Source organism: Dipodomys spectabilis, unplaced genomic scaffold (genome assembly GCF_019054845.1).
Source record: "Dipodomys spectabilis isolate Male_0828 unplaced genomic scaffold, ASM1905484v1 ptg000082l, whole genome shotgun sequence".
Classification (NCBI taxonomy): Eukaryota; Metazoa; Chordata; class Mammalia; order Rodentia; family Heteromyidae; genus Dipodomys; species Dipodomys spectabilis.
The window spans coordinates 1812846-1833532 of record NW_024870759.1 but is presented as its reverse complement, the minus strand read 5'-3'; the positions used below and the strand labels follow the sequence as shown (position 1 = coordinate 1833532).

Sequence of the window (20687 nt, the reverse complement as noted above, 5' to 3'; positions counted from 1 at the left end):
TGAGGTATTTGCAGTCTAGCTCCCTCTCACTGTCCAGTCTGTATGCCCCATGTTTCCCTTGCTTACTGGAGTCCAAAGGAGAGAGAAGTCTGACTCACTGCCTGCTGGACATACTCCAGGGACCAGGAGGCCAAGGTCTTGGTCTGAAGAAGTACCCTCTTGTAATTCAGCAGATAATTCTCTGCTAGGGTCAGAATTTAAGATTGAGGTGCATATGATGAAATGGTACCATATGCTCCACCCATTCACCCCCAAACACAACTCCACAGCTCTCAGCACTACACACCCCACCAGCACCACAGAGACTCAGATTCACTCAGCATCTTGTGCCTTGTTCAATTGTTCCCTCACTGTTAGGCTTCAGAGAACAGACACAAAAGGGGGCAGGAACCTATGTGGCCCTAAAGCAAGAAAGGAAAGACCAGGAGTAATACCTAAGGGAGCTGGCAAGAGGAACATTGTCAGCTGAAACTGCTTCCCTGCTTTCTCTCCCACAGGCCTAGGAGTCATCATTGAGCTGCACTCCACCCTCTGACTAGCTATCCCCAACGACAGCCAGGATGCCTTATACTCAGAGGACCCTTCCCTCTGAGCTTGAAAGAGGCCCTCAGACCCAAAGCCAGGCCACAGGCCGGGTGGGTGAGCAATTCCCCCAAGACCAGCAGGAGATCTCGGCCACTTCTCTGTTGTTTGGAATTCTAGTGGAGGTGTCAGTTACTTTGCTCCTGAGTGAGGTAGTTGGGGAAAATAATGAGGATGATCAAGAACCCCACATTCAGGAAAGGGAAGATGTGTACCCTGATGATGATGAGATATTGCAGAATGCCCTGCAGAAAGAGGCCCTAGCATTGGTGCGATACCTGTTACGTCAGTACAATTCATGCCAGCCTGTTACTGATGTGGATATGCTGAGTCGCATCACAGAAGGTTACCGGCCTTACTTCCCTGTGATCTTAGACAAAGCTTCTATATATATGCAGCTACTGTTCGGTATTGAGGTGAAGGAGGTAGACACTGTCTTCCACACCCACGTGCTTGTTATAGCCGCAGGTATCACTTACGATGGTGTTCTGAGCCATGTGCAGGGCATGCCCAAGACGGGTCTGCTGATAATTGTTCTCTGCATCATCTTCACGGAAGGGGGCTGTGCCACCGAGGAAGCCATCTGGCAAGTGCTGGATAAGATGGAAGTGTATCCTGACAGTGAACACGTTATTTTTGGAATACCTAGGAAGCTGCTTATGGAAGATTTTGTATATGAGCAGTACCTGGAGTATCACCAGGTGCCCGGTAGCGACCCCATTGCCTATGAGTTCCGGTGGGGCCCAAGGGCTTATGCAGAAACCACACAAAGGAAAGTCCTGGAACACTGGGCCAAGTACAGCGGGATTGACCCAAACTCCATCCCTACACTGTATGAGGAAGCTTTACAGGAAGAACAGGGAGCAAATACCAACAATAGCACTTCTTTAATAAAAGAGTGACTCTTCCTCATTTGAAATAGGAAATTGGTTCCACCTTAACATCCCAGTGAACCAGCGATTTACTTGGGAGTGGTTGAAATGTCAAGTGAAATAAATTACAATGTAAAGAAGCTCACTGTTAACATTTTCTCTATGACACAACACAAAAAACATATACATTGTCTTGATTTGGGTTGGGGATGTGTGTATTTGTATGGGAAATTTGATCTTAAGGATAAGTCCCACAACTCAATGATTGGTTTCATCTGCAAATCATTATTTTACCATCTGCTCTTGGTAATATCTTTAATTAACACATAATTTGGTAGGGTTTTAGGCTACAGCCTTATGAAGAAAATATGTAGTGAAATGAACTAAGAAAATGGAAGGAAGAGGTTTTTTTTCTTTATTTCTTTGTTTTTCTTTTCCTCTTGCTTGTTTATTAAACTTTGGGATGGTAAGCCCCTGCACTGAAAGGGTGGGACAAAGCATGAACAAGTGCAGCAGTGCAACTCACATTGCAAACTATGTTCAATGAGTTATACAACTTCTGGGTGGGTTTGGGAGGGATAGACTGGGAGAGAGCATGAGAAGGTGACATTTTCTAGGAGAAAATGTACTCTATCTGCCTTATACATATACCTGCAACCCATCGGCACATCAGCTTTAGAAGAACAATATAAAATTGCACAGAAAGAAAAGTTTTGTGGGCCTTCAATGGCTCATGCCGGTAATCCTACTCAGGAGCCTGTGAACTGAGGTGGAAGTTTGAAGCCAACCTCAGCAGTGAGCTCTTGAAGGTTCATGTCTCCAATGAACCACCAAAAAGCTGAAAGTAGAGCTGCAAGTATAAAAGGTCAGGTACAGTGCCCAGGCCCTGAGTTCAAGCCCAGGACTGGCACACACAAAAACACAAAAGCTATCATTTGCAGAAAAAGAGGTGGAACTTGTGTGAAAGAAGCCAAATTAAGAATGAACAACATCGCATCTTTTCTCCAATATAAAGAGCCTTCTTCCTCACCAATAAAACACAAAAGAGAACAATTCAAATGTAAACCAGGGACTCTCTTAGGGAGGACATCTCATGGCAAGGGATGGCTCTATGATAGGGTGAAATTTGAGTATTATAGAGACCATCCATACACGAATATATGAAAATAGCCTAATTAAGCCCAAGTTAAAAGACATTTAAAAACTTAGAACAGTGACTTAAATGGAGAAGCAGCTGGCAGAGAGAAAATGATCTGGGCTTTCACTCAAATTCTAGGATCTGTCATTCTAGGACTTTCTTCACAACCACATGTTGAAAAGTGACTTCTAATGGGGGAAATTTTCCTGAATTCTATGACAGTTCATTTTGCTTTCCTGTTCTCCTGAGCTCCATGTCCTCTGTTATGTCCTACAGAAGAGTGACATGAACAACATCCCCATGTGGAAAGCACTGGGATCAAATACCATTAGAAATGACTGCCTCTGCCGTTCACTACAGCTCCAGCACTCACAAGCATAATTCACTTCTTGAAGATAGCAGAGGAAGGCCACAGACACACACAGCTGCTGCTCACGTTGAGGGCATAGGAAGGGACTGAGATGATCTGTACAGGGCTAGGCCCCCCTTGCTGTGAGCCTTGAGAGGCACTGAGAAAGAAGACCAGGCAGCTGCTTTGTGACTTTTATGAACCCCACATCACCTTCACCAGGAGCAGTGGCTGAGGGAGTTATGGAGGTTCTCACCTGACCACATACTTAGGTGAAAACAGAGTTTCAGATAGATCACATGACGTTTGTCCACAGGAGATGATCTGTGTCTTCTTATCCTCTGCTTCCATATGGGTCACTACAATGATGTCAGATTCTCATACTTAAGGACACTAGATCACCTCCAGTCCTCTGGTTCTTTGAGGCTGAAGGAAGACATGGTTAGAGAATAAGGGTGTTCCATTGACTAGATGATCTCTGGTAGACAAGTGAACACTTGAGCGCAGCTGAAATAACTAAGAACCTGGGGCTGGGAAGGTGGCTCAGTGGTAGAGCGCTTGCCTTGCATGCCTGAGGCCCTGGGTTCGATTCCTCAGCACCACATAAGCAAAAAGAAAAAAGCCGGAAGTGGTGCTGTGGCTCAAGTGGTAGAGCGCTAGCCTTGAGCTGAAGAGCTGAGGGACAGCGCCCAGGCCCAGAGTTCAGGCCCCACAACCGGACCCAAAAAAAAAAAAAAAAAAGCCGGAAGTGGTGCTGTGGCTCAAGAGGTAGAGTGCTAATTTTGAGCTGAAGAGCTAAGGGACAGCACCTAGGCCCAGAGTTCAGGCTCCATGACCGGACCCCCCCCCCCCCACACACAAAAAATAAGGACCATCCCCCTGTATTCCAGGGCTCTTCTGCTTACACACCAGAACCTTCTCTTACCTTCACCTCACAGAGAGAGCAATCATTCCCCTTCAAGGACCTCAGACCAAGACTGTGACCTCCAAGTTTCCCTTGGACCAGTCTAGCTCGATTCTTTCTACAAGTCTTGAAAGTGTCAGTGTAGGGTGACCAGGCAGCTGAATCCTGATTTCTGCATGTGGCTTTGGTAGATGGAGCCGTGCCTCCACAGAAGAATGGTCTATGATCGTCTAAGGTGGCCAAGTGATATGAGGCAGAACTGAGTCTCCCAGATCCAAAATAGATGCAATCTTTCAAAATCTCTGACTCTTACAGAACAACATCTATATGTTTATACAAACTTTTCTAACAAAGCACATTAGCAGGGCCATGTCTCTCCAAAGCTTACTTTTTAGCAAGCCACAATAGCATAACATTTGACCTTTTAAACCATCAGATGGAGGAAGGGAGGATGTTACTTGATTCTATTATCTTAATTCACCAGGTAGACTGACTGTCTTCTAATCAATTTTTGACTATAGTACTTTTTCCTCCCACCGAGGAGATGCAGCCTGAGGCTGGTAACTTTGGCCAGATGCTAGAGGACCTAACCAGGCCTGTGAACCCGCCCCCCCCATGTCCTGCTTGACCACCATCACATGCAGAGGACATAGAAGGCCAGGAACTGGACCGACCAGGAACTGGAGCATTTGTTCCACCAGAGCTATCCAGATGAAGAACAAAGACACAGAAAACAAGGATCCACAAGACCTAAACACAAAAGCCAAAGGTGGCTGTGTGGGCCACTCCCACCTTCTAGTTAAGCTGAGAGCCAAGACTTTCTACATTATGATGGTGCTACCAGAATACCAGACTCCTGTCAGCCTGGCCCCAAAGCCTCCCACCACGACAAACATACACCAGGTGCCCTTGGTCCATAGATCACCATGGCAATAACATTCTCAGGGTGGCTTCGGTCCACAGACATCCACTATGGCAAGCTGAACCAGTACCTCTTACTCTTGTCAGAATAGGGGGACAGGAAGAGGGTCTGAGTACATATGTGCCCCTTACCTTTCCATTTTCCAGATGGATCAATCCCCAGATACCAGAAATAGATACAAACAGAAAAGAGACAAACAGACAATTACTCTGGAGGTCTCCTGAGCAACTCTAAACTCCAAAATGATTTAGTGGCATGTCTATTGTCCACAATCCCGGCTGTCAGAATGGTAGAAGAGCCCTTGGTGCCTGAGAGAAATCTCAAGTGGCGGCTGTCCTATGCAGACTCCAGTCCTCTGGCAGCTGGCATTTCTGAGGCCATTTGCCAGTGTGGCTCCAAGAAACCGGTGTCCCCCTTGGTACGAGGGTCTCTCCTGTACAAGCTCTCAAACCTTGTAAGGGAACACAGTCATGAGAAATCAAGAAGTCACCACTAAAGAGGCCAAATTAGGAGTCTTCACTGGAAAGCCAGAGGACTGCTGCTAGAGTCTTGTCTCAAAGACCAGGAGCCCCTAATGCAGCTAGCACAACGTGTGTATAGGCAAAAATCAGGTAAGGATTTTGTGAGGAAGTAAACCTAACAAAGTGTTATACATAGGCAAAGAAAACCAAATGAGGACACATAAACCTAATAGAAGTAATAAATAAAAGTAAACCATCTAGGGAAACAATGAGGGGAAATCAAGGGCCAGTATCTAGGGGAATCATTGACCTAGTCTCCTTACTTCGTTGAGTAGCTAGGATAACAGGCAGGAGACACCTGTGCCCAGCTCCCTCCCTTATTCAGGACAGTGACTTGGAGCTGTCATTTATTTTGAATGATCTTCAACTCTGTCTGGGTTGAGGACTTTCCTGGCGGCTTTGCTATGCAAATGCTTTTCTACTCCTTGAACTATGCCTTCTTTTCTTCACCCAGCATTGGGATTCAGCTACTAGGCTAGGCAGAACTTGCTTTGAGGTTTCTTTAGGTATTGCCCCTGCCTTCTTATAAGTTTTTTTTGTTTGTTTGTGTTTTGTCAGTCATGGGCCTTGAACTCTCGGACTGGGCGCTATCCCTCAGCTCTTCAGCTCAAGACTAGAGCTTTATCACTTGAGCCACAGTACCAGTTCCAGTTTTCTTGTGCTTTATTGGAGATAAAGATCTCATAGAGTTTCTGCCCCACTGGCTCTCAAGGTGATCCTCAGATCTCAGCCTCCTGAGCAGCTAGGATTACAGGCCTGAGACACTGGGGCCTGGCTTCTTTTAAGGTTTTTAAGTGCCAGGTGCTTCCCTGTCCTAGCAGGTATTCACTTGTGCCTTCACTAAGTTCTTCCCCCATCAGATTTGGTTTGAATTGATTGACCCTGACCTAGTACTCTACAGGATCAAGCTTATGAGTCTTTACAATTGCCCTACATCAAAGAATGTGACCTAAGATTGATCTCTCTCTCAACCATTTGTCTGTCCGTCTATCTATCTATCTATCTATCTATCTATCTATCTATCTATCTATCTATCTATCTATCTATCTATATCTATCTATCTATCTATCTATCTATCTATCTATCTATCTATCTATCTATCTATCTATCTATCTATGCATCTATCTATCTATCCCAGAAAGCAGATTCCAGTGGGAGTTCTCCATGTCCTATTAACTGAATATTTAAATCCTGATGAATTCAGCTTGTTACTCTTCCCCATGCAAGAAGAGTGAATACCTAGAGGCATTGCAGAATACAATCTTAGCTGGGTGCCACTGGCTCATGACTGTAATTCTAGCCACTCAGAAGGCAGAGATCTGAGAATCATGCCAGCTGAGACAGGAAAGTCCATGAGACTCTGATCTCCAATTAGACAGTAAAAAGCAATAGATCTGTGGCTCAAATGGTAGAATGCTTGCCTCGAGAAAAAAGTCTCAGACAGCCAGGTGCTGGTGGCTCATACTTGTAATCTAAGCTACTCTGGAGGCTGAAATCTGAGGTTCACAGTTCAAAGCCAGCCCAGGCAGGAAAGTCTATGAGACTCTTATCTCCAACCAACACACAACACACAAAACTCTCAGACATTGCCCAGGCCCTCAGTTCAAGCCCTAGTACCAGCAAGCACACACGCATATCCACCCAAAAAAAGACTACTATGTTCATTTTCCAGAAAAACTCAGCCAATACAGTTCATCCCATATCAATACCATGTACTTGCTTGTACTCATCTGTAGGGATCTTCCTCTACTACTGTATTCACTTTTGTATCTCACTAGTCTCAACCCTTTGCTCACAATATTTCTGCAGCAAGGCTTCTCCTTAAACACAACTCTTAGTGGAGCTGTAGCTCAAGGAATAGAGGTCTAGCTTGGAGCCAAAGAGCTCAGGGACAATGCCCAGGCACTGAGTTCAAGGGCCAGCACAACAGACAAATAAGAGGTAGACATAGCAAGTGGCTGATAACATGCCCTATCATCATGTTTCTTGTTCCTATAGTGCCTCTGGCTCCTGCTGAAATGGTTCTTCTTTTGTGCCAGTCCTGGGGATTAAACTCAGGGCCTGGGCATTTTTCCTGAGCTCTTTTACTTAAGGCTAGCACTCTATGATTTTGAGCTATAAAGTGAGTTCTGGTTTTTCTTCTATTTTTCTTTTTCTTTTCTTTTCTTTTCTTTTTGGTCTGTCGTGGGGCTTGAACTCTGGGCCTGGGCACTTTCCCTGAGCTCTTCAGCTCAAGGCTAGTGCTCTATCACTTGAGCCACAGTGCTACTTCTAGGCTTTTCTGTTTATATGGTGCTGAGGGCATCATGCATGTGAGGCAAGCCACTGAGCCACCTTCCCAGCGCCCAGTTCTGGTTTTAGTGGAGATAAGAGTCTCATGGACTTTGCTACCTGAGATGGCTTTAAACCTCAAACCTCAGATCTCAGTCTTATGAGTAGCTAAGATAACAAGCATGAGTCCCCAGCACCTGGATTTTCTTTCACTTTTAAAGAAACTTCCCTGTATTTGGATTTTCAGTTTCAGGATTTATTATATTTAGTTCCAGAGAACAAGAACCCATTGCTTGTGTGTGATGGAGATTTGAACTCAGGGCCTGGGCACTGTCTCTGAGTTTTGTGCTCAAAACTAGCACTCTATCACTTGAGCCACAGCTCCAATTCTGGCTTTTAAGTAGTTTATTGAAGATAAGTGTCTCATCGACTTTCCTGTGCAGGCTGGCTTTGAACCATGATCCTCAGATCTCAGCCTCCTGAGCAGCTAGGATTATAGGTGTGAGTCACAGCTACCAGCTTTAATGCTGGTCTCAACTTCCTTAGCTCAGGTGATGCTCAGTCTCCCCAGTGATGGGATTACAGGAGTGAGCCACTCCACTCACATCCAAATATTAAAGCTTAGACTGAGCTTCATGCCAATGGCTCATCGCTGTAATCCTAGCTAATCAGGAGGCTGATATCTGAGGATCACAGTTCAAAACCAGCCCAGGCAGCAAAGTCTATCAGACAGTTTTTATCTCCAGTTAACCTCCAGTTTATCTGCAATAAACTACTCAGAAAAAACCTACAAGTGGCACTGTGGCTCAAGTGGTAGAGCAATAAGAGGCTCAGGGACAGTGCTCAGGCCCAGAGTTCTAGCCCCACAACTGAAAAAAAAACTTAGACTGCTGAGGGCAGAGCATTGACATCAGGCCAGGAAGGCCTATGAGGCCTGGACTGAATGTTGTCCCTGTAAGGTCTGAACGGGGGCACCTCCCTACCTCCTGACAAAGTTTCTTCCCATTACCTGTGTTACCTAGGGCACACCTGGAAGCAGTCACCTTCCCCTCCTGCTATGCCACATTCTGGGCCACCTCTGGTTACATGCCTCCCATCTAACCTTGAGCTAAAGACCTCAGGCATAGCACTCAGGCCCTGAGTTCAAACCCCAGATACAACAACAACAGCAAGAAGCCTGGTTAACTTGACCCCAGTACCTAGAAGTGTTGCTAGGGATGAGAGACTAGAGAGGACGAACAGATCTAAATATCTACCAAATGTTCTGAAGCAGAAGAGATAGATACAGAGACAAGGAAATTCAAACCAGGAAGTAACCTGAATAAAGGAGCACCAAGCTGGACCTGGTGGCTCATGCCTATAGTCCTAGGTACTCAGGAGGCTTACATTTGAAGATCACAGTTTGAAGCCAGCCAGGATAAGAAAGTATGTGAGACTCTTATCTCCAATTAATCACCAAAATTCAGAAGTGCAGCTGTGTCTCAAGTGGGAGAAAGCTGGCCTTGAAGGAGAAAGCTCAGGACAGGACCCAGGACCACAATTCAAGGCCAAGGACCACCAGAGAAAAAGAAGAAAAGACAGCAGGTTGTGCTGTCTTCACTCTTGAGAAGGCGCTCCCTCCCATGCCTTTTCCTTCCAGGTATTAAGAGGCTGCTAGCCAGGCACTGGTGGTGCACACCTGTAATGCTAGCTACTCAGGAGGCTGAGATATGAGGATTGTGGTTCAAAGCCAGCTGGGGCAGAAAAGTCCCCAGGAGACTCTTATCTCCAATTAATCACTCAAATTAACCCACCCTTTCATCGCCTATCACCTCTTTATGCCCTGAAGACACTGGGAATGACAGCCCTAATCCAAGGTCCTTGGAGGAGAGTGGGCTGGGGTCCCTGTGAGCTCCAGGTGTCAGCAGAGGATGGACAGAGGAAATATTGCCGCCAGAAGAAAGGCCCACAAAAATCCCCAAGCACCCCTGTTGTCAGCTCTCCGCTGGTAGCCTCCTATTCAGGTTATTGGCCTTAAGTTAGGGTGAATTAGAGAAAATGAAAGTTGAGAAATAGCAGCAAGGAATTTAGAGACAAACACTGTATTAATGAATAGGTTCAGTAAAAGCCCATGAACATTATCTTTGCTATAATCCTTATACTTCCTCATAAACTGCAATGCTTTTATAAAAAGGATAAAAAAATTAAAAACCAACTCTTTTTTTCTTTGCCCTAACTTACCCCCTCCCTCAATTCCATGTCTTTTCTTTCTCCCGATCCCTAAATAATTAGTATCCTCTGGGGAATGAACAAAGGTATCATTTTTGTTGCTGTTATTGGTTGTGGGGCCTGAACTCTGGGCCTAGGCACAGTCCCTCAGCTCTAGCTCAAGGCTAGCTCTCTACCACTTAGGCCATTGCACCACTTCCAGCTTTTTCTGTTTATGTGGTGCTAAGGAATCGAACCCAGGGCCTCATGCATGCAAGGCACGCACTCTACCACTGAGCCAATGCCCAGCCCTCGGAACAAAGGTATCTTAAAGGAACTTATCACGGCAAAAGGACTCCTTGGCACAAAACACGTTTAAAGGAGAAAGTTTAGCTTGGTAATGGACACTTTCCTTAGTGTTGCATGGAACAAAATTCATCCTTTATTTGAAAGGATGCCCAAAGATTAATGACCCAGTTTAATGAGCAGACCAAATTCAAAATCTCTGGCCAAATTAATAAGACAATGTAACACCAAGAAGGACAAAATGAAGCCAGGCACCAGTGGTTCATGCCTGTAATCCCACCTGCTCAACAGGCTGAGAACTGAGGACCATAGTTCAAAGCAAGCCCAGGCAGCAATGGGCTGTGAGACTCTTTTCTCCAATTAACAACAAGAAAATCAAAAATATCACTGTGACTCAAAGTAATAGAGAGCACTAGACTTGGAGCCAAATCTCAAGGACAGTGCCAAATTCCTCAGTTCAAGTCCTAGGACTGGAACCCAAATACATGCCAAAATGTACCAAATGCTTGATCAAAAGGAAACACTTATCCTAAGGTGAATATGAGCCAAACATCAACCTACTTATTCACCCTAAATACTTACGATGTTACAGCACTCATTGCATCTGTTATCACTGTGCTGTACCAGTTTCTGGGTTGTGAACTATTCTTTCTCTTTCCTTCACATTTTTGACTTACAAATTGCTCAATATTTATCCTGGTATGTTCTCAACTTCTTTATTATGATAAAATCAAGAACTCATTATCCAAGGGCCAGACAGATGCCTCCTGCCATCTGGAATCTTTCTGCCCAGAGCGTCCTAGTCACTGAGCTGGTGACAGCCTCACCACTCCTACTGGCCCTCCACTGGCCTTAGCACACCTGGAGTTCACGTTGTTGCTCTGTGTTCCTTGCGGTTGGATTCCCAGGCACTTGATGGGACTAAGATGAGAGCTTGGGGTGGTGAGAGGAGCTGTAGTTACGTTTACCAGAAGCACCCACAATAATCTAGCTGTACTCCTGTGGTGAGCCTTGCACATGTCATGTCCAGTTAGGAAGATGCATCCTTATGCCTCAGGAAGTTCTTCTACCCGCATGTCCCACACTGAATTTGACCAATTTCGCTGTTGTCCTTGGGCAGGTGCAGCTTATGGAAGGGTATGTAACTACCTCATTTTTTCTGAGAATTTCAGTAAAGCCAGCAGAAAGGGTTGGTTTGGTCAATTCTAAGTGATCACAGGAGCCCATTGTGAGCACAAAAGAGACCATTCACTCAAGAATAATGGGGATCTCACAGAGTCCAACTCACTCTTCTTGTGAACTTTGGGAGCTCAGTGCTGTCCTTGAAGGCTACATAACAGCAGCAAGACAGCTATCTCACTGCTCCTAATGTATATTCCACAGATCAGCAGGTAATGCTCTTGTGCTGAAACAGGGTCCTCAGATAACCCACCACACAAACTCCAGGTGAGGTCAGGAGCCAAGGTGACACACACACTCATGTGGATTAAAAGCCCTCCAATCCTGGAATAGAGGACACCCCACATTGCCCATGCCCATATGTCCTCCATGTAGCCCCAGAGCCTCAGCCTTCCTTAGCCTCCTGCCTGAGGAGCTGCCTCCCTTGCTACCTCAGGCTCTCAGGCAGCAGATCCACCAGGGAGACGGGAGCCTCTATGACTCTAGAGTACCAAACAGAAAGCGCCCATGTGAGAGCCTCCAAGGGTAAACTTCTCAGGTATAGGCACTTCCATGCTGCTTCTCTTCACAAGGCCTCTAAATCCTCATCTCACAGCTTCTGCCCACCATACTACTTGTGATCCTCAAGGAAAGCTGATACATCACAGTCACACGAATTGCAATCCTCCCAATCTAGATGGTGTGTTCATTCCCAAGGAAAGACTGTGAGTCTGGTGGGTGAGATGGTTTCATGACTGAGGAGAGTTTCCTACCATGGCCTCTTCCTACTCCTCTCCTCCCATCCTAAGCACCTTACAGTAGTTGCCTGTTGCTGAGAGTTCACATTATCCTGGATCCTCACACACCTCCTTCCCTAGTAGCTCCATGCTTTCCACTCTCCAGGCTCTACTTAGTAAGATTTTCAGAAGAAACCATTCCACTGAAGAGGTTATCTGAGAGGCTCAGCTCAGTGTGATGAGTGTGTGTGCTCTTAGGTCTGAGCACTTTCCTGTGTTACCACCCTTCTCCTGTACCCACCTCCCTTCTTCCCTTCAATTCAACTCCACTATATGGCCTTCAACCTAACCCCTCTTGGTACCTTCTCTGGAGATGCTAACAAACTCCTTGTCCTCCTGTAACAAAAAAGCATGAAGATTACATGCAGAAATCCACACATTGCTCGCAATTTATCATTTTTCTACTCTACTGGCCACAGTCATTCATACTGGCAGAGTCTCTGAGACAGGAAAGTTCAAACTACACTGTAAGTTTAGATATACATTCTTGAGAGTCCAACTTTTTTATTTCCTGATGATTTTCACGAAGTCTTGGACTTGTTCCTTAATGAAATGATACTTGGACTATAACCCAGAAGGAAGAAGAAGGATTTCTGAGGACACTTGGCTATTGATGTTGAATTTTTGTGTGCTTCTTACTGGTAACTGGGAATTCGACATATAAACAAATAGAGGGGCTTATTTATGTGGTCAGAAGTTGGAGTATTCTTCTAAGTGGGGAATGAACATCAACTATCTCTTGAAAGTAAATATATAGACAACTTGGGATCTTCCTAGGTGTCACATATGGATGCTTAATGGTCATTCTAGCTTTTATCTGAAAACCTACTTCACTTTCTTCCTTTCTTTTTCTTTTGTCAGTAATGGGGCTTCTACTCAGGACATGGGTGCTGATGTCCCTGAGCCTTTTCACTCAAGGCTAGTGCTCTACCACTTTGAACCACAGCACCACTTCTGATTCTCTGGTGGCTAATTGGAGATAACATTCTCAGGGACTTCCCTGTAGGGTCTGGTATCAACTAGCAACCCCCAAATCTCAGTCTCCTGAGTAGCTAGCATCACAGACAGGCATGATTCTCTGGCACCATGGCTCAATTTACTTTCTTTGTGTTGCTTCTTGCCTAGAATCTGTTCTACAGGGAAATACTTGCTTTCGTGTATTGCACCTGTACAGGTGTTCAGGTAGCAGTGATCATGTGGAGCATATTGGGCTCACAGGTGATTTCGCTCCTGTTTCAAATGGAAGGAAAAGATGCTCATCCTCCCAAGAGGACGAGACAGTACTGTAAATGGAGGCGCAGAAAATGACTGGTGAGTGCCCAAAGAGAACTTTCTCTGCTGCCTTTTTCATATTCATTTTCAAATGAGAAGGGGTAGTTTAGGATTGGAACATCTTTATCACAGAGTAGGTATCGGGGAACACATAGAATTATTAGGCAAATCTTGTTTTCTCAGAAATCTCAGAAGAGCCAGGCATGGGTGTCTCTCATCTATAATTCTAGCCATTTAGGAGGCTGAGATCTGAGGATCATATTCAAAAGTATCCTAACAGATAAATTCAAGGCCATTAATTTCCCATTAACCATCAAAAAGCCAGAAAACGGAGTTGTGGTTCCAGCTTTGAGCAAAATTAGCTAACTGAAGGCACCAGGCATGAATTCCAGCCTCAGTACTGCACATTAAAAGAAGGAATGAAGGGGCTGGGAAGGTGGCTCAGTGGTAGAGCGCTTGCCTTGCATGCCTGAGGCCCTGGGTTCGATTCCTCAGCACCACATAAGCAAAAAGAAAAAAGCCGGAAGTGGCGCTGTGGCTCAAGTGGTAGAGCGCTAGCCTTGAGCTGAAGAGCTGAGGGACAGCGCCCAGGCCAGGAGTTCAGGCTCCACGACCGGAGCCCCCCCCCCCAAAAAAGAAGGAATGAAATCCCACCCCCACAAAGAAAGAAAAAATGATTTATCCTATAAGCTACAGTAGCTAATTTTGCTGAGGACCTCAGTTTCTTCAGAAAGCACAAGACTCCTTACACATTTTCTGAGGTCAAAGGAGCACTGCTCTCCACTGTAGCACATGTGATGGTTCCACACATTTGAAAGCCAGAATGAATTTCCATGCTTCCTTATTCCTTTCTATGGCAAACATAGCTCCCATTTTAGTATGCTGGAACACTAAGATGGAACCATCTCGTTGTGGAGATTACTCATACAACCAAATTTTACTTCATGGACTCCTGAAATAATCTTTAGTGCCTTAACCCTTTCAAATCCTATTCTTTGAGCCAACACTGGTGGCTCACGCCTGTAATGTTAGCTACTCAGGAGGCTGAGATCTGAGGATCACTGTTCAAAGCCACGCCAAGCAGGAAAGACCATAAAACCCTTGTCTTCAATAAAGCACTCAGAAAACTGGAAGTGGTGCTGTGGCTCAAGCAGTAGAGCACATGCCTTGAGCTGAATCGCTCATGGACGGCACCCAGGTCCAGAGTTCAAGCTCTATGAACGACAAAAAAAAAACAAAACTTCTAATTTTGCTGAGCTTATTTAAATGTTTTCACAGGGAACATAATAGTTCATTTACTGTTGTTTCACAAATGCCTAAAAATGGGACTATATTTCTGATTTTTCTATAAGTGAATTCCTGCTCTTGAGGGCACTATAAGTATGAATCTGGTATATAATATTTTAAAGCTAATCATATTTTTTTCACATGGAGATGTTCTCTATAAGTGCATGCATCATTATCAACTTAAGATACATATTTAACCATGTTCCTGTCTCTTTGCCATTAACTCTTAATGGTAATACATGTAGGATGGTCCCATGACAGCACATATGATTTCTTCCCTGGACCCTGAGAGACACAATCTTGTTCTGAGGTACTTGAAAGGGATAGGCCTGGGCCTTATGAGAGCTTTGAGTGAACAGAGGAAATCTATCTCACAGTTGGAGAATCCACAGCTAATCTATCTAAAAACCCGTTGTGTGTTCTGCACAATGGCATGGGAGTTAGGAAGGTGGTGTCCTCAGGAAAGTTCCTCCTTCTATACTAGGGAACCCTGAGAGTAACGATCTTCCTCTGAAGTCTGCAGTACAGGCCAGTAGAGAGGTCAGAACTCTGTCAGTGGTGAAAGACAGAATCTGAGGGGGACAAAGAAAGTGATGGACCTAGATAGAGAGTCCCCAAATATTCAGTTTGTACGTGTGCACTTAGATGTGCAACAAAGAGGCATATTTTGTTCAGAGAGTGACACTAAACCCTGTGAACCTCCCCTTGTCAATCCAAAACTCTGTGATTCTCAGAGTGCGACAGAGATTCTTGAAGCGAGGGACCTCGGGTTCTCTGTGGGGCTGAGGATAGCAGAGGATGAGTAAGAAGAAACCCCAATGCCAGTGAGTGTCCCCCAAATAATCCATCTGCACTATGGTCTCAGCCATGCACCAAGGAAATCATGTCATGGAAAACATTGTCCTAACATCTGTAGGTCTGAGAATTGGAGAGGCCCAGCTCTAGAAGTGCTCACTCTTTGGGCACATCTGATGATGGAGATAAGAAGTACTCTCTCTGCCAGGCAGGCACCAGTGGCTCACAACTGGAATCCTGTCTACTCAGGAGGCTGAGTTTTGAGGATTGGGGTTTGAAACCAGCCCAGGAAAGAAAGCCTGTGATACATTCACCTCTGAAAAACTACAAAAAAAAGAAAAATGCCAGGAATGGGCTCTGACTCAAGTAGTAGACTACTAGCCTTGAGCACAAAAGCTAACAAGAGTGACGAGACCCAGACCTCAACCCTAGAACCAAGCAAGAAACCCTCCTCTCCCTAGAGGTTGTTTCAGACAAAATCTGGTTGAATCCAAGCTGGAATCCCCAAGCCATGCTCATTGAGGCACTAATCAGCTGAATGCCCCTCCTCCACTAACCTCTTCTACTTTATGTTTAGTCCTTTGTGGGTTTGGAGCTCAAGCTCTTATACTTGCTAGGCAGGCACTCTATCAATTCAGATACCCCAACCTTTTTCCTCTAGCTAGCTTTCAAACAGATCCTGAAACTCAAAGTTCTTCATTAAACTTTCCACATATTCTTGGTGATGAGGCACATCATCAACAGTCTCCATTTCATAGTTTGAGAAATGGTCTCCCAAAACTTTAGCCCAGGCATACCTCAAATTCTGATCCTCCCAATCTTAGGCTGATGAGGCGGTAGGATTTTAGACATGAGCCACTGACTCCAGCTAAGCTACCCAGCCTTCTATAGGAGAGGAATTGGCAGGTCATAGCTTTAGTCTGAAGTTCTTTTTTTTCTGTCAGTTGTGGGACTAGAATTCAAGGCTTAGGCCCTGTCCCAGAGCTCTTTTGCTCAAGACTAGCAATCTACCACTTTATCCAGAGTGTCACTGTCATCTTTTTCTGTGATTGTGTTTAAGAGTATCAAGAGCTGAGCGCTGTTGGCTCAAATATGTAATCCTAGCTATTAAGGAGGTTGAGATTGGAGGATCACCGTTCAAAGCCAGCCCAGGCAGGTAAGTGTTTGAGACTCTTAGCTCCAATAAACCACCAGAAAACCAGAAGTGGAGTTGTGCCTCAAATGGTAGAATAGTTGCCTTGAGCTGAATAGCTCAGGGAGAGTACCCAGACCCAGAGTTCAAGCATAACAACCGACAAAACAACAACAGCAATCTGAAGGACTTTCCTGCCCAGGCTGCCTTTGAATGACAATCCTCAGATCTCAGTAGCTAGGAAAACAGGTGTGAGTGGCTGTTTGGCAGCCAGTGTGCACTTCTTAGGAGGGATTCACTCTCTGAGAGGTTCAGGTGGGAGAGCTGTCTGCAAGGTGAACAGAGGAAATCCCACTATCAAGTGTGAAGGAGTAACCTCAATGTCAGCTGTTGCCCAACATTCCACCCCTCCCCCAGCCTCCCCTTCAGATTCCTGTGACCATGGAGACAGTTTTGAACACTAACTTGCAGAGGAGAGGCTGTTTGTCTAAGGCGCATCCAGGAGAGAGAAGTTGATCAGCAAAAGCCCTGATTCAGGTAGAAAATCATGAAATAAGTCAACAGCGTGGATTCTTTCACACTCTCAGTCCTGAACCCTGGGGAATACCAGAACAGTTGAGCACTCCTCTACCATGTATGACTTTAACACTCACCAACCCAAGTAACCTTAAGTTCTCCCTCCAGATACTGTGAGAATAACAGCTTTAGTCTAGGGTCTTGGATATAAGAGGTCTTTGGATATCTGAGGGGAAGCAAGAAAGCTTCATACTATTTGGCAGGTCCCCGAAAAATCTATATTCACTCTTGTTCTTGGCCACGCTCCTAAGGGCCTCTGGGAAGGTGAGGAGTCTACCTTTTTTCACGCATTCCTACCACAATGGACTGAGAAAACCTTTGAAGTCCCTGGTATGGAGAGGTCAGGACTCTGTATGGCCTATATGAGTGGATCACACACTCATGGTGGATTGAGTCTGGGACATTCACTTCTACCATGGAGTGATAAAGGAAATGAGAGCTTGGGCTGGTCAGGGCCAAGACTTAAGGAAAGGACCTTAGACTCCAGGTTAAGGGAGACACAGAGGATGTCTGCCCCTGCTGTCTGTCCAGGGAGGCCCTGTGCTTTCTCACCAGGGTAGTCTTGTCATACATATGTTTCTAGGTCATACAGAGTTAGGTATTAGGTACACAGATAAATACTGAATTTAACAGAGCGATCATCTAGATGTTGACTGAAGTCTAAAGATGGAGACTCATGAGGAACTGAGATTGTCCTAGAAAACATATGACCCTCAGATGTCCTGACAGTTGTAAAAGCCCCAGATTATGAGAGGTGTGGAACTTGTGCTTGGATTGAAGGGGAGGACTCAGGTATGAACACAGGGATATTGCAGGTCACATCAGAGGTAGACCTCCACTCCCTCATCATCCTGGGGAGGCCCAGAACAGCATGCCTAGATTCAGGGAACCTTAGTTTAGCCTCTTAGGCTCATTTCCAGGAGGAGAGGAACTTGGTCTGAAGACTATGTCCTTTGCCCAACAGGCCCTTAAAGAAGACCAACAACTCCTTTTCAAGATGCAGGTAAACAACTTATATTGTAAGACCAGGGTGGCTGCTGCAGCACTATGGGGAACAAAGGTCATCAGTGCTATGTCAGGATGGCAAGAAAATGTAGTTTGGTCTGTAAGACTACATGCAAAATTGACTATAAATACCTGGAGAGACCCTCACAAAAGAAACGCCCTGTGTCCTTCCCCCTCTTTCAGACTTGGGAAATCACTTATGGGTGTTCACATGAACTGTTTATATGTTTCTGTCTCCCAGGAATCAGGACACTGAGTCTTTACACTGAAGAAATTCAGTGAAAAGAACGTGGTCAGCAAGAGTGTGTGTGTTCAGAAGCTACCTGTAGTTAAGGTGAGGACAGGTTTTAAGCCCAACTCATACACATGGACATCACTAACAGTCTTCCATTTCTTTACCTATGAGGAAAGCCAGAAATCATAGGAGCATTCACTTCCCCTTACATCTTTGTGTTTTCTCACAGAAATAAGATTTTTGCTTTGGGATGGTGGCCTTAGGTCCTGAGAGTGAAATTCCCAACCTGACATTTAACAAGGAGAACACTGAGGCAGTCCTACAGTAATATGGCCCACACTGCATGCTGTCAACTTTGTTCTTTCCCCTGGTCACTTGGGATGACCTTGCCTTGCCTTTTCTTCCATTATAACGACCTGGACCCTGCTTGTGAGTGCGTGCCTAAGGCCACACATCTGCAGGGGAACTTTGGGCACCTAGAGTGAGTTCAGTAGAGGCTGTTTATTGCAGAACACTGAGGACCTTGCAGTCTAGCTCCCTCTCACTGTCCAGTCTGGAGGCCCCATGTTTTCATTGCATGCTGGAGCCCAAGGGAGAGAGATGTCTGACTCACTGCCTGCTGGACATATTCCCGGGACCAGGAGGCCAAGGTCTTGGTCTGAAGAACTGCCCTCATGTAATACAGCAGATAATTCTCTGCTAGGGTCAGAATTTAAGATTGAGGTGCATATGATGAAATGGTACCATATGCTCCATCCATTCACCCCCCAACACAACTCCACAGCACTCAGCACTACACACCCCACCAGCACCACAGAGACTCAGATTCACTCAGCATCTTGTGCCTTGTTCAATTGTTCCCTCACTGTTAGGCTTCAGACAACAGACACAAAAAGGGGGCAGGAACCTATGTGGCCCTAAAGCAAGAAAGGAAAGACCAGGAGTAATACCTAAGGGAGCTGGCAAGAGGAACATTGTCAGCTGAAACTGCTTCCCTGCTTTCTCTCCCACAGGCCTAGGAGTCATCATTGAGCTGCACTCCACCCTCTGACTAGCTATCCCCAACGACAGCCAGGATGCCTTATACTCAGAGGACCCTTCCCTCTGAGCTTGAAAGAGGCCCTGAGGCCCAAAGCCAGGCCACAGGCCTGGTGGGTGGGGCCAGGGACACCACTCCTACTACTCTGTTGTTTCGATTTCTAGCTGAAGTGTCAGTTACTTTCCTCCTGAGTGAGGTCATTGGGGAAACTAATGAGGAAGATCAAGAACCCCACATTCAGGAAAGGGAAGATGTGTACCCTGATGACGATGAGATATTGCAGAATGCCCTGCAGAAAGAGGCCCTAGCATTGGTGCGATACCTGTTACGTCAGTACAATTCATGCCAGCCTGTTACTGATGTGGATATGCTGAGTCGCATCACGGGAGGTTACCGGCCTCACTTCCCTGTGATCTTAGACAAAGCTTCTATATATATGCAGCTACTGTTCGGTATTGAGGTGAAGGAGGTAGACACTGTCTTCCACACCCACGTGCTTGTTATAGCCGCAGGTATCACTTACGATGGTGTTCTGAGCCATGTGCAGGGCATGCCCAAGACGGGTCTGCTGATAATTGTTCTCTGCATCATCTTCACGGAAGGGGGCTGTGCCACCGAGGAAGCCATCTGGCAAGTGCTGGATAAGATGGAAGTGTATCCTGACAGTGAACACGTTATTTTTGGAATACCTAGGAAGCTGCTTATGGAAGATTTTGTATATGAGCAGTACCTGGAGTATCACCAGGTGCCCGGTAGCGACCCCATTGCCTATGAGTTCCGGTGGGGCCCAAGGGCTTATGCAGAAACCACACAAAGGAAAGTCCTGGAACACTGGGCCAAGTACAGCGGGATTGACCCAAACTCCATCCCTACACTGTATGAGGAAGCTTTACAGGAAGAACAGGGAGCAAATACCAACAATAGCACTTCTTTAATAAAAGAGTGACTCTTCCTCATTTGAAATAGGAAATTGGTTCCACCTTAACATCCCAGTGAACCAGCGATTTACTTGGGAGTGGTTGAAATGTCAAGTGAAATAAATTACAATATTGAGAGGCTCCCTGTGAATACTTGCCTCAAACATTTTCTCTGTGACACACACACAAAACATATACATTGTCTTGATTTGGGTTGGGGATATGTCTATTTGTATGGAAAGTACATCTTAAGGATAAGTCCCACTATGCAAAGACTGCTTTCTTCTGCAAACCATTATTTTAGCATCTGCTCTTGGTAATATCTTTAATTAGCACATAATTTGGTAGGGTTTTAGACCATAATCTTAGGAAGAAAAAAATATATATTGCAATGAACTCAGGAAATAGAGGGAAGAAATTTT

General features: G+C 45.4%; 2 protein-coding genes across 2 annotated transcripts; both read left to right on the top strand.

Moving 5' to 3' along the window:
* The first annotated feature begins 560 nt into the window (after positions 1-560).
* On the top strand, positions 561-1484 carry LOC122110921 (melanoma-associated antigen 2-like). The gene has a single exon (XM_042683641.1). It carries the CDS (start codon positions 561-563, stop codon positions 1482-1484), a length of 924 nt encoding a protein of 307 aa, XP_042539575.1.
* Positions 1485-19385: 17901 nt separating this feature from the next.
* LOC122110920 (melanoma-associated antigen 10-like) lies at positions 19386-20294 on the top strand. The gene has a single exon (XM_042683640.1). It carries the CDS (start codon positions 19386-19388, stop codon positions 20292-20294), a length of 909 nt encoding a protein of 302 aa, XP_042539574.1.
* Positions 20295-20687: the final 393 nt, after the last annotated feature.

What these genes read in the sequence shown, in the direction of transcription:
- LOC122110920 (XM_042683640.1), top strand. Translation starts at nt 19,386, where the DNA reads ATGCCTTATACTCAGAGGACCCTTCCCTCTGAGCTTGAAAGAGGCCCT.
- LOC122110921 (XM_042683641.1), top strand. Translation starts at nt 561, where the DNA reads ATGCCTTATACTCAGAGGACCCTTCCCTCTGAGCTTGAAAGAGGCCCT.